Here is a 13,168-nt window from a genome sequence, read left to right as displayed (position 1 = left end):
GCAGAAAATCAGACAACAAAAAAAAAAGGATGAAGAAGAGATTAGTAACAAATCTCCATAGAGAAGACGATAACTTCCTAATTTTGATTAGTTCCTTAGAAAGAACACAGCAATATAAAAATACAGAACCGAAAGGAGGAGGTAATGGCATAAATAAATGGTAATTAAACTAAAGAGAAATTATTTGGGCTTAATCTTTTCCAGGCCCATCTCGGAGCCCAATATGAGATGGTATCGGAGTTCGAGCAGAGAAAGCTTCTTCTCCGCCATGGATGTAGCTCCTCGAAGAACCAAAAAAAAAAATCACTTCTGGATATCGCTCAAAAATATGACTTCTCACATACCGTCCTTTAACCGGTCGTCACCTACTACTCTGATCCCTAAGCCCGAACCAGTCACCGATTCCGACCTAGAAACTCGTATCCCAAGCTCATCCATCTTAAATTTCAACAACACTCCACCAGTGGAAGCCAACCTGTACACCGAGTTCAACAACGTAGCAGATACTTTCCGCTCAGCGTTCGCACAACAACGCCACGAGGTGGACGTCACGGTTCTCGATTCTCTAACCGGCGCAATCGTACCGGTTCCAGAAGAGGAACCACCGTCCCTCGTCGTTACTAGAAAGCCGAAGAAGACTCAAGGACGGTCATCGGAGCTGGTGAGGATCACCGACCTCGGGGCCGAAGGAGAGAGAGAGTTCCGAGAAGTCGTGAGGAAGACGAGGATGATCTACGACTCGCTCAGGATCTTCTTGATTCTGAAGGAAACGCGTGAGATCGGGAGGAGGAGGAGGGGTGATAGTAATAATAGCAAAGCTGCTTCAATGATGAAAGAACGTTCCCTGTGGCTAAACCGCGACAAACGGATCGTGGGTTCGATTCCCGGTGTCCACGTGGGCGATATATTTTTTTTCAGGCTTGAGTTGTGTGTTATGGGTTTACACGGACATCCGCAAGCCGGGATTGATTATCTCACCGGGAGTCGCAGCTCTAACGGAGAGCCGATTGCGACGAGTGTGATTGTTTCAGGTGGGTATGAGGACGATGATGATCAAGGGGATGTGATTATCTACACAGGACAGGGTGGGCAAGACAAGTTAGGTAGGAGGCAGGCTGAGCATCAGAAGCTGGAAGGTGGGAATCTCGCTATGGAGAGGAGTATGTACTACGGGATTGAAGTGAGAGTCGTTCGTGGTTTCAAGTACGAGAACTCGGTTTCTACCAAAGTTTATGTCTACGATGGTCTGTTTAGGGTTGTTGATTCCTGGTTCGATGTTGGGAAGTCTGGTTTTGGTGTTTTTAAGTTTAGGCTGGAGAGAATCATCGGAGGGGAGGTTGTGGAGATGGGTAGCTCGGTTTTGAAGTTTGCCAAGACTCTTAAAACCAACCCTTTGTCTGTGAGACCGAGTGGTTACGTCAGTTTCGATATCTCGAACAGGAAGGAGAATGCTCCTGTGTATTTGTTTAACGACATTGATGATGATCAAGAGCCTTTGTACTACGAGTATCTCGCCAATGCTTCTTTTCCACTGTTTCGACAGAGTGATAGTGATGATGCAGCAAGTGGATGCGACTGTGTCAACGGTTGTAGCAGTGGCTGCCTTTGTGAGACGAAGAACGGAGGTCAGTTTGCTTATGATTACAATGGGAATCTGATGAGAATGCGACCGTTGGTACATGAGTGTGGACCGGCCTGTAAGTGCCCTCCTACTTGCCGAAACCGTGTCACTCAAAAGGGTCTGAGGAGCAGTCTCGAAGTGTTTAGGTCGGCGGAAACTGGTTGGGGAGTTCGGTCTTTAGATATATTACATGCTGGTGCGTTTATATGCGAGTATGTCGGGGTTGCTCTGACGAGGGAACAAGCTGACATTCTGACCATGAACGGTGATACTTTGGTGTATCCTGGTCGGTTTTCTTCTGCTAGATGGAAAGCTTGGGGAGATTTGTCTCAGGTCTTTCCTGATGATTACGAGAGACCACCACCTTCGTATCCTAAGATCCCTCCTGTTGATTTTGCCATGGATGTTTCCAAGTTTAGGAATGTTGCTTGTTACATAAGCCACAGTGCTGATTCAAATGTAATTGTCCAGTTTGTACTCCATGATCACAACAATCTCATGTTTCCTCGTGTTATGCTTTTCGCTGCTGAGAACATTCCTCCCATGACTGAGCTCAGCCTTGATTATGGAGTATCTGATGATGAATGGAGCCCCAAGCTCGCCATTTGTAATTAAACTCAGTCCTTGACCTTTCCCCCTCCTTATTTTTCAAGGTAAAATCGGTTTAATAAGTTTCACTATTATAACGCGTAAATTGGTCTCTGATTTCATTTTAAACAACTTTGAATGTGATTATCATCTTGTTTGTCGTGATTTTCTTCTGTTTGAAGTCCTATTGTCTTCATCTCATGCCGTGTTATTGATTGGTTTCTTGCAGATTGTATCAGTTCAATCTTCTTTTTTTTTGTTTGGTCGCATGAAGTAAGAAGAAAAGCAGTTTGTGCAGAATCAAGGTTTGATAGGACTTCATTCCTCCCTCTGTGTACGTTTTTGAGTTTTGTGTATGTTTGCACAATTTTGGGAGGCAATGTTTTTAGGGTTATTAGTGTACAAAACTCAGAAGGATGTTTCTTTGTCTGTATCGGTTTGCTCTTTGACATGCCTATGAAGTGAAGTGAAACAATATTATCCTTCCTGTCCATCTTCATCTCCAAAAGCATTTTCACTAAAATCTCACACACTGTAAGTTCTGATATAACCTAAGAGGCAGTATCAAACAAGTGGCAAGAACTTCCATGGTAGTCTACAAGATTGAGGAATAATAAGGAAAGAAATTGAGGAAGAAAAAGAATATGTTTCGTAACTATTAGATTAGAAAATTGGGGAAAGTAGTTCTGTAAATCTAAAGTGGTTTTCGAGAGAGAATAAAAGTGGTGTCATTTTTTAAATTTTTTCTAAAAAAAGTTTTGGTTATTATAATTAGAAATATGTGATTGTGCTTTAGTTGAGGGCATCGATGATATTTATTACACATAGAAAAAATGTGTTACATGAAAAAGGTGTCTCAATGCTTAATTTGAAATAAAAATGTGTCCTAGAAAGTAATTTTTTCCTATTCAAATCACCCAATATCCAAAATAACCAAAATGCCTAGATCTAAAAAAATTAATCAACAATAATAGCAAATCTAAAAATTTATCTAGTTTCGTCTTTTATGTTTTGCCCGCACATGCGGAGATAATCGTTTTATTAATAATTATTAATATATGTATTAAGATTTAAACATTATGCTAACTTATTTTTTATATTCTTAATAATATATTTTTCTTCGATTTTTATTTCGGTCGCCGTCTCCTTAACATATTAACATATTGGAAAACTATAAAACTATGAGATCATAAAAGTATAATTGCATATCAAATATTTCACACAATAAAGTAAACTAAAAATGTGAAGTTTTGGTTTCTCTTAGTATACTTTGTATTTTTGAACAAAAATATGTACTAAATCCAAGTAAGAACAAAATTAAGAAAAAATAAATATTAAAAACTAAAGTTCGATGATAATTTAAAAGAATTTTTTTTTTAAAAACGAATTGAGATAATGACAATATTTCATTGGTTTACTTGATCAATATATACATTGACTTATTTTAATATTTCATAAGTTTACTTTTAATAAAAGAAAGAAAAATAGATAATGATTAGTTTTATTACTAAAATTAATTTATGGTTAATTATATAATGATAAATCTAATTATTCATTAAAAATATATCTACTTTAGCCGTTTTAGAAACTAAACCATTAAACACATGTTCATAACATAATTATATAGGCAACCCTCTAAATTTAATATCAAAACATATTTTTCTTAAGAATAAACAATAATAAACATACACATGAAATAACTACGGAATGAATTCAGAATACCTAATTTATAATTTCAAACTCCATGTAACAAAATCGATTTGCTCTTAGTATTTCAAACTAAAAAAAGATGAAAAATATAGAACTCCAATTTAAAAAATATCAAAAGTACATTAATATAGATGTCAAAAACTATAATCGAGACAACTTGAAATATATGAGAAAAATGAAACTATAGAGTTGAAACATCTTACATCATATGAAAATAAGAATTGATCCTGTTTTTTCTAAATAACTATAATTGTAATTCCAATTAAAATGTTTGAAATAGTTATGTTATTTAAATTAATAAATTAATGATTTAAGCTAAAAACTAATAAAAATCTTGTGAAAATTAAAATAATTATAATCATAGTTACAATTATAAATTTCGAAATATTTCTATTATTTAAATTAATAAAATAATTGGAAAGTTCGAAATATTTATATTATCTAAATTAATAAATTGATTATTTAATCTAGAAACTACTAATAATATAACAAATAAACAAAATTAGTTAAAAACATGGAGAATATGACACATCAACTTTAAATTAATAAATTAAATATATTTAAGCTAAAATTATAGAGAATGTGACAAATAAGCAAGATTAGCTAAAATTATGGAGAATGTGACAAGTAAACAAAATCACTTCTTAAATAATAGTATAATATAAATTCATGAAAATAATTTTATTTTGAACCCAGAAACTAAATTGAAAAACTATTGGTTAAAATTCACAAAGATGTATTTTTATGTTTCTTATACAAAAATTGCAAATTTCAATAAAATTGATTGAATTTATTGAAAGACTATTGGTTAAAATGCATTGGAATTTGAAATTTTTAAAAAATAATGTATAATTAATGTATTTTCTTAATATGTGTGAAAACACCAAAACATACATTTTAAAAAAAACAGAGGGAGTATGAATGTAAAATATAAAAGCATAAAACGAGAATTTGTTAACGCGTCTAGCGATTTTCTTTTTAAATATAGGACTTAATATATTACCAGGGTTTGACCAAAAAAGAAAATATATTACCAGGAATGTAAATAAAAAACTTGTGTTAACAAGGCCAACGACAACATTTGATGCAGAAACATTGAATATCAAAACTGCTGACACTGAACAAAAAAAACATGCAAAGTTGCGTTCGGGTTTTGAGACAAAAAAAAAAGCAAGTAGGAAGAGTGTTTTCGACAGTTTCATTTCCAAGCCTTCCTTCCTCTGAACTGGGTTCCGCTTGTGTTTTTCTTCATTTTCTTCATTCGCTTTGATCTACCAGCCTTTGATCTTGCGGCAGCAAGAGGCAATTTCTTGTCGTGCTCCTTCTGTTTATTGCTTGATCCTCCCACCTGCATTTTCGTTTTACACAATCATCAATAAATAAAGCAAACATCATATGCTGTAATAACCCTTTGCTCTGTATACGAACAAGAAAATAAAACGGATACCTTCTTCTGCTTGATGGCAGTCCTGGATTGGTATTTCACTCTGTCCTCCCTACCCGCTTTAACTAACTCCATCCTTTGCTCCTTTGTCAGTTTATGCCTTATGTGAGCCTGTGGGAAAACATTAACAATCATTTAGCATCATTGGAATCTCACCTGAGCGAAACAATGTGTAACTTCTTAGTACTAGTAACAGCTTACTTCAAGTTTGTCTGGATTGACCCGCTTCTTACTTAGCCAATCAGAATCCGGAACCTTGAATCCCTTTCGAGCCAATGCAAGTTTTGCTTCCTTCTTTGCCTGGTAGTATTGCGACACAAAAATGCATCAATAACGTTGGACTTGTTTACTAAACAGTAACGAAGAACACATACCTGAAGATCTTTGATTTTTCGGAAGTCCTCATTAGAAAGTATGCCATCGTTATCATCCAAAGAAGGCTGCTCGCTCTTCGCTTCTGCGAACCTCTTTAGTGCTCGTAGGCTTGTATCAGCAGAGAGAAGATTCGCATCGAAATCTACTATCTTCCGTTTCTTCCCTTTGCTTCCACTCTCTTCTGCAGAAGCCTCTCCATCATCATCTTCGCTTTCGAGCTCTTCATTTTCCGAATCTGTCTCGCCTTCATCACTGTCATTCATATCTTCCTCTTCATCCCCACCGATAGAAGCATCGACATCACTGCCATCTTCAGTGTTATTCATGTCATCGTCATCAGAATCTTCTTCACCTTCCTCCTCGGTTCCCGCATCATCAGGTATCAGCTCCTGCTCGACATCATCACTGCCAGGCAACTCCATGTCATCATCGTCTTGATCACCATCATCAGAGTCACTCTCATGATCACTTTCTTGCAATAACTCAACATTGGGAACATTGCTGAAGACATTAACTTCTCCATATTGTTTAGGTTTGGCAACGGGACCACCAGGACGGCCACGGTCTTTTTTCACTAGAAGCGAAGGGTTGATCTGAGAAATCACACAGCGCAATTATAGGCTCAACCACATACATCGATTGTTTTGTTCAAACGACAAAAAGCAAATGATTCTGCTAACCTCTCTGAACAATGCTATGAGGGAACGAGCTCCTGCGGAGATGGCCTTTTCATGTTCCTTTTTATACAGTGCAAGATCTTGCAGCAACTCTTCAGTCATCAACTGAAGTACACGATGACATAAGTAAGATAAAACACGAATGCTGCTGTCTCACTACATTTATATATGAGAATATAAAACCAGGGCTACCTCGTGAATCCTCAGGCACATTTCTCGTATAACATTGAGTCCGACAGCAATAGCCTGGTAACATAAATGAAAACAATGAATTAGAAAGGAATAATAAAAATGATAGAACGAGCTTTCTACTTGAGTCTCTTGATCTGAGAGAGCTTGAAATCACACACCTCGGGACGTGAACGGTCGTGTACAAACTGATTCACTATTTGCATGAACAGTGGTTTTACAGCATCAGAAGGAACCTGCTCGCGACAAAATAAAATTGATCAGACTCAATCAAGAATGAGTAAAGAAATAATGCTTTAAAGTGGAAAGGTTTATATACCCCATCATGGCAAGCCTGAACTGCAGCTGCAAGTATTTGTGTAACGTCCTTTTCATGTGGCTGCATTTAAAAACATATTTTAATTTGCATAAGATATTTTTCTTTAAAAAGAAAACCCCCCGGTTAGCAAAAAATACCTTAGCATAGTTTTGAAGATAAGTATAAAAGCTTAACAATTGCAACTTGTGGAGCCCAATTGTGCGTGCAATAACTTTCATCATCATCAACCTGGTCTGCAAATTTATTCAATAGTTAGAAGAAGTTTTGGATGGGATCGTCTTCTTCGTCGAGATGTTCTTTTCTTATCCGATTCGAACAAATCTATGACTGACTTCACCTTGATTCTTTTTTTTTTTTTCTGTCAACAGTCATAACAAACTTTTGTCTTATAGTCTCGTGTTTTAATAATTGTCCAGAAAACTATGATATGGCCCAGTAAGGCCCTCTTATGTTGTTAAGCCAGTTACACTATCTAAATAAGCACGTTTCCCGTCCATATATTAATCCATTAACACAATCAATTAAATTAAATTCACGACTCATAGTCTGACTATTTATGAGAACTTTTTTTTTGTCAAAGGAATAGCTCGGAATCATGAATTATTAGTGTTTTTCCAAAATCAAATTAATAGTATTAGATTGTACAATTAAAAAGAAAAACCTAAGAAATTATTAATGATATAAAACTAAACTGTAGCAACTCTAACTTGTTCTTCATTCACAAACTTCCAGCAATCTCGTAAATCTTCAAATACCTGAGGTAGAAAAACTGTGTGAAGAGATTCAATGAAAGCGGCTAGGAACCATAATGAACATGGTATACCGATCCATAGGGTCAGACGTGGAGAAATAAAATAGAGGAGGTGGAGGAGAACAGCGAAGCCAAAGATGTGACAGGTGCGTCCAAAGATGTACATGTCATAAGCTTCGACTACGCAAATTGCCCAGGACCAACCCATGAAACTCCCTAGGCCAGAAAAGCCGTACGAACAAATGCAAAACTGGAAAAATAAGTTATTTGCGGTAAAAGGAATCTTGTGGTGTGTTATATACAGGATTGCTGCAACGTTGAGGACTATGAGGATGAAGCTCATCACCAAGTCGTATTGTAAGTTCTTGTTTGTCCTGCAGCAACAATTTAAATTATTATTTTAGCCTAGAGGATCAATTTAGTATAGTAATGAATTAGTAAAAGAAAATAAAAAAAGTTCAATAGTTCTCACCACCAAGTACGGAAAAGGGTAGTAGTAGAGGGCGTAGCATCCGCAACAGTTGTATCCGTCATGGCTTTCTCTGATAATTAATTGGTAACCGATCGATTGTGTAGAAGAAGACTCTCTGCAATCAAAGATGTAGCCCCTTCCTCAATCCCTAATGATATATATACAGGTAGGTTTGCATAAGCCAAAATCCGCATTCCAAGCATGATTAGGATTTTTCCTTTTGTTTTCCTTTTTCAATCACAAAAATGCTTTTTAAATCTAATTCCAATTCCAAAATTAAGTGAGATGAAAAATAAATTATATTTTCATTAAAGTAGTAAAAATCAATTTTGTCTAATATTCTATAACTCCTATAACTTCTGTAAGAAATCATCAGATAATCCGTAAAAAATAATTATTTTAATTTTCAGTTTTGATGTTATTTAGTTTCTAGTTAATATTTTAAATTATATTCTTGGTTACTTTATACTCATGAACTCTATCATATTTCCTTAACGGATAGAATTCTTCTTCCTAGATTAACGAGAGAGAGAGAATCATCTTTCGATTTTGATGTCTTTGTTAGGGTTTCTTATGGGTTTTGATGTTGAATGATGATGATATGTGTTCTTGAATTGAGTAAACCGATTGGATGTTTTCATGTTTTGAATCTCTGTTAAACCGGTTTAGTTAGATTTGGTTATCAGATAACAAATCAATGCAGTGGTTCAGTCTGTATAACTAAATTATATAATTGACAGAACCTTGTGTAAGAAATCATAAACGATGAAGTGGAGAAAAAAAACCTCTATACATCTGAACCGTTAGACCCGAGTCAACCTAATTGTTTGATTTGTGGTAAAACCAACCAGGCATGGATAGTCCAAAAGACAGAGACCCCTTGTTCAAAATTGAACTTACATTACAAGTCCCCTGTAGTAGCCAAATGTTAATGTTGGGTTTCTACAACTTGACAGCTACGTTTCACCCATTCATGTGTTCTGAGATTGACTTCATATTTCTATTCGTTTTATATACATATCAAGTTTCCTGCGATTATACAGACTATCTCTCTTGGTTTACTTGTATTCTTATGTTTCTTCTTTCCATGTAAGTCGAGCATTGGGTCTCATAGGATATGTTCTGACATCATCCTTCTTAATAGTAGGAAAACATTCTTGTTGTGGTAAGCCTCTTTCCTTAAAACCTCACTCTTTTCATACAAAAGAAACATTCTTGTATAAATAAAACTCTTACTGCATTGTTCTTGTAGATCACAATTAACATCCACACCTCTCTCTTTCGCTCTCTCTCTCTCTTATGCTTTCTCTGCCATGGGCCTGAACATAATGCATTCAAGTGAGCCTCATTTATTTGATATTCGGAACAGTGGTAAGCAATCCCTTTATCACTCTTCTCTCTTTATAACCAAACAAAAGTATGACAGAAGCTGAGAAACTTTACTTTGATTGTCAACAGCTGTTGCTAAATAGTGGATTCTTTGTGCTGTTGCTGCATCTTCTGTACTCAGTCTTCATCACAAGACTTGCAATGAAATCTTCCTTGAGATTACCGGCTTGGTTAGACAAAGCAATTTGATTATGCTTGAACAAAATGACTGAACTTTATTTTAAAAAAAATAATAATCGAGAATGTCTTCCAAACAACTAATCATAGTATAAAAACATTGGAACTTGTTTATTTAACCATATTTTCATCTAACCATATTTCTTTTAAAGAAAATTAACTACGTGAAACTTGACTTTTAAAGTATGACATATTTTGACTTACTTAAAACTTGGGATTAAATTCTGGATTACAATAAAATAGCAAAAACATAAATCCACAAACATACAATAAAATAGCAAAAACATAAATCCCCAAAGAAAACAAGCCAAATAACAAATTATTAGTACGATAAAGTTGGAAAAAGTAAGAATAAGAACTAAAAACCTCTCTCTCCCGTTTAAAGTCCCCCAAGACCCACCTATCATCACCTCTCTCTCCCGTTTAAAGTCCCCCAAGGCCCACCTGTCATCACCTGAAGTTAAGGATTCGATATCACAATCTGCGGTGCCGTAGCCGGAGGTGTCCCAGCAGTCGCAGCCGGCGCCGCGAGCAATTCCCAGTAGAATCGATACCCTAATTGAACCCATCTAATGACTGAAACAACCCCCAGAACGACAGCCAACATGTCGCTGTATGGAATATCAAAGTCACGCGAAAATAACACAACGAATGTGTAACCAGCCAAAACTGAGATCTCATCCACTCCTAAACGAAAATAATAACTCGTGGGACGAATCATAAAATATGAGAGAAAAGTGAATATGTAGATCCCAACGAACACCCTAACAAGAGTGAAGTATTCCACCTCAGTGGCCGGCGCCGGCGCCGGAGCAAAAGCCACAGGGCTTGGGCTTAAACTTGAATGACCTGAAAAAGAGTTTTGATACATTACATAAGCAATAGCAGTTATTGCTATTGTTGCAGTATGTGCCCCGTTGCCATATCCACCAATTTGTCCACGGGTATGGGTCCGGGGGGGAGTAACCGATGTCCCATTAGCTGGCTGTGGTAAGTTTCCGACGTTGGTCCCCGTAGGAGGAGGAGGCGGTGGGTTGTTGTTTGACGTCGGAGTGGGGGAGGAGGAGGCGGTGGTCCCCGTAGGAGGAGGAGGCGGTGGGTTGTTGTTTGACGTCGGAGTGGGGGAGGAGGAGGCGGTGGTCCCCGTAGGAGGAGGAGGCGGTGGGTTGTTGTTTGACGTCGGAGTGGGGGAGGAGGAGGCGGTGGTCCCCGTAGGAGGAGGAGGCGGTGGGTTGTTGTTTGACGTCGGAGTGGGGGAGGAGGAGGCGGTGGTCCCCGTAGGAGGAGGAGGCGGTGGGTTGTTGTTTGACGTCGGAGTGGGGGAGATGTTGGTCCCCTTAGGAGGAGGAGGCGGTGGGTTGTTGTTTGACGTCGGAGTGGAGGAGATGTTGGTCCCCGTAGGAGGAGGAGACGATTGGCTGGTGCTGCTCACGGTACCCCCATGAACGGAGTCGCCAAAGTCTACGGTGGTGGCTTTGACGGCAGATTTCAATTCATGTACATTCAACCTCAGCTCTTTTGCAGATTCATTTGATTTCTTCGGCTCCATAGGAATAATCGGTGCTTCTGTTGTTCCGGTGCTGGAGAGGCTGCTCTGAAACTCGCCGCTATTTTTCTGATGATCCATCGCACTAGACCGTCTTTCTCCTGGTGACTTTTCTGTTACAGATTGATTACTGGAAAGTGGAAAGAGAGGAAGGAGAGAGAATAGCACGTGAGATGATAAGTTATAGGCTCACACGTATGAAAAATTGCTTTTTCCAGCTGCGCAAAACCGTTCCAGCTTTTTCAAATTTGGATATTTTTCTTTATTAAAACGTTTTGATAAGTTGGTGCACCTTTCAACCCAACTATTTACAATTTTTTGTTTACTGATTTAAATAAAGCTGACATTTTACGAATTATATTTAGTATAGATTATTGAGAAAAAAAATTCAAATCATTTCAATTAACATATATTATAACTAAATCCTAAAACCTTTAACTAAATATCTAAATTAATGTTAAACTGAGTATCATTTTCCGTAAATATCGCGGAAGGTTAACGTTTTAATTAATTTTCATATTTTAATAAAGAAATATCACTGATTATTTATAACAATAAATAAAATTATTGTGATGAAAAATATCATATTAAATAATTAATAAAATGATAACTGTTAAAAAAACATATCACTAATCATATATATTAGAATTATAACAAATCTATTGAAAAAAATGACAACAAGATCTTAAGTCTCAGAAATTGAATTTAAATATTTTCACTAATTTCATAATTAGTAATGAAATCTTATTGTACACTAACATATAATAAAATTGAATAGGATAAAAATATCCTATTTTATCCATTTTATAAGAAATTCTATCATTTTAATAGAAAACCATTATATTAAACTAAATATGATAAAATTATTTAATATTTGATAAGTTAATATATTTATTTTTGTGAATGATAGAAATTATGCAAAAAAACACAATATGTCAGTAGAAGGGTTTAAAATTAGTAAACTATCCACCAATCAAATTTAATCAATTCAAATATTCACAATTAATGTTTCTCAAGAGTATACAAAAGTACTTTAAAATATATAGAAAATCTATATTTGTGAAACAAGAATAAAATGTAGAAAATCTTACTTTCGGAAATGGAGGGAGTAACTTATTTTCAAATTTATATATACAGCAATTTATTATATAAAATGAATAAATAGAAAAAAATTGCTAAAAGAAATTTAAAGATTTTAATTACGGGCCAGATGGTAATAAAAATAAATACAAAACAACTTTCAAATGATTGGAAAGAGGGCATAGCACGTGCAATATAAATCTATTAAATTAATGATTCTTATGTGAAATGACGAATACAACAGTCAGTCACTAAAGCGTCAAAAATTTTGTTTGTGTTGACTTTGACTGGTTCGAAGCTTTAATGCGTAAATTGAGATGACATTCAAATTGTGCATACCGGTTATTGAACCATATTTTGTGGGTTCATTCGTTATGATTTTTTGTGTAGTAAATAATATAGTTTTTTAATATATATTGTTAACTAAAAATGTGACAGAAGATACAGAGGTAACTTGTAGCAGAGAGCAATCTAAACAACAGAGAAAAAAAAGATAATAGGCATAGACTTAGACCGGAATTAACCAGTCCCAAACCAGCAGTTGAAACCAACAGGGTCTAGGGGACGAGAGACCCTAGACCAAACCAATAAAAACCAACCGGCAGTAAAAAATATGATTGCGGTCGCAGAAATGTAATAATCGATATTTGTAATAACAATAGTTTCAAGGATTGGAATCGTTTGGGGACAGAAAAAAGTTAACGATCTTTTGGAAAAAAAATGTAATAATCTTAGACAAATAATAAACCGGGAATCACGACTTATAGTCATTTATTTTTTGAGCACTAATAACCATAATTCACATATGGTCCATAAGAATACCCAAACTA

General features: G+C 35.9%; 4 protein-coding genes across 4 annotated transcripts; 1 reads left to right on the top strand and 3 right to left on the bottom strand.

The window, feature by feature from the left end:
* The first annotated feature begins 65 nt into the window (after positions 1-65).
* LOC108835120 (histone-lysine N-methyltransferase family member SUVH9-like) lies at positions 66-2,717 on the top strand. The gene is made up of 2 exons (XM_018608415.2): positions 66-2,274; positions 2,439-2,717. The coding sequence occupies exon 1, from the start codon at positions 158-160 to the stop codon at positions 2,234-2,236; it is 2,079 nt and encodes a 692-aa protein (XP_018463917.1). The 5' UTR covers positions 66-157; the 3' UTR covers positions 2,237-2,274; positions 2,439-2,717.
* A 2,210-nt stretch (positions 2,718-4,927) lies between these two features.
* LOC130497117 (uncharacterized) lies at positions 4,928-7,196 on the bottom strand. Its single transcript, XM_056990103.1, has 9 exons — positions 7,061-7,196; positions 6,924-6,983; positions 6,766-6,840; positions 6,608-6,661; positions 6,419-6,520; positions 5,738-6,331; positions 5,565-5,663; positions 5,367-5,474; positions 4,928-5,267 (listed from the first exon to the last, which is right to left on the bottom strand). Exons 1-9 carry the CDS (start codon positions 7,145-7,147, stop codon positions 5,118-5,120), a joined length of 1,329 nt encoding a protein of 442 aa, XP_056846083.1. The 5' UTR covers positions 7,148-7,196; the 3' UTR covers positions 4,928-5,117.
* Positions 7,197-7,588: 392 nt separating this feature from the next.
* On the bottom strand, positions 7,589-8,275 carry LOC108835271 (uncharacterized). The gene is made up of 2 exons (XM_018608548.2): positions 8,147-8,275; positions 7,589-8,048 (listed from the first exon to the last, which is right to left on the bottom strand). Exons 1-2 carry the CDS (start codon positions 8,206-8,208, stop codon positions 7,610-7,612), a joined length of 501 nt encoding a protein of 166 aa, XP_018464050.1. The 5' UTR covers positions 8,209-8,275; the 3' UTR covers positions 7,589-7,609.
* Positions 8,276-10,172: 1,897 nt separating this feature from the next.
* LOC108835270 (uncharacterized) lies at positions 10,173-11,339 on the bottom strand. Its single transcript, XM_018608547.2, has one exon. It carries the CDS (start codon positions 11,337-11,339, stop codon positions 10,173-10,175), a length of 1,167 nt encoding a protein of 388 aa, XP_018464049.2.
* Positions 11,340-13,168: the final 1,829 nt, after the last annotated feature.

The sequence above is a fragment of the Raphanus sativus genome, chromosome 6 (assembly GCF_000801105.2).
Source record: "Raphanus sativus cultivar WK10039 chromosome 6, ASM80110v3, whole genome shotgun sequence".
Classification (NCBI taxonomy): domain Eukaryota; kingdom Viridiplantae; phylum Streptophyta; class Magnoliopsida; order Brassicales; family Brassicaceae; genus Raphanus; species Raphanus sativus.
This window is presented reverse-complemented; position numbering and strand designations above follow the sequence as displayed.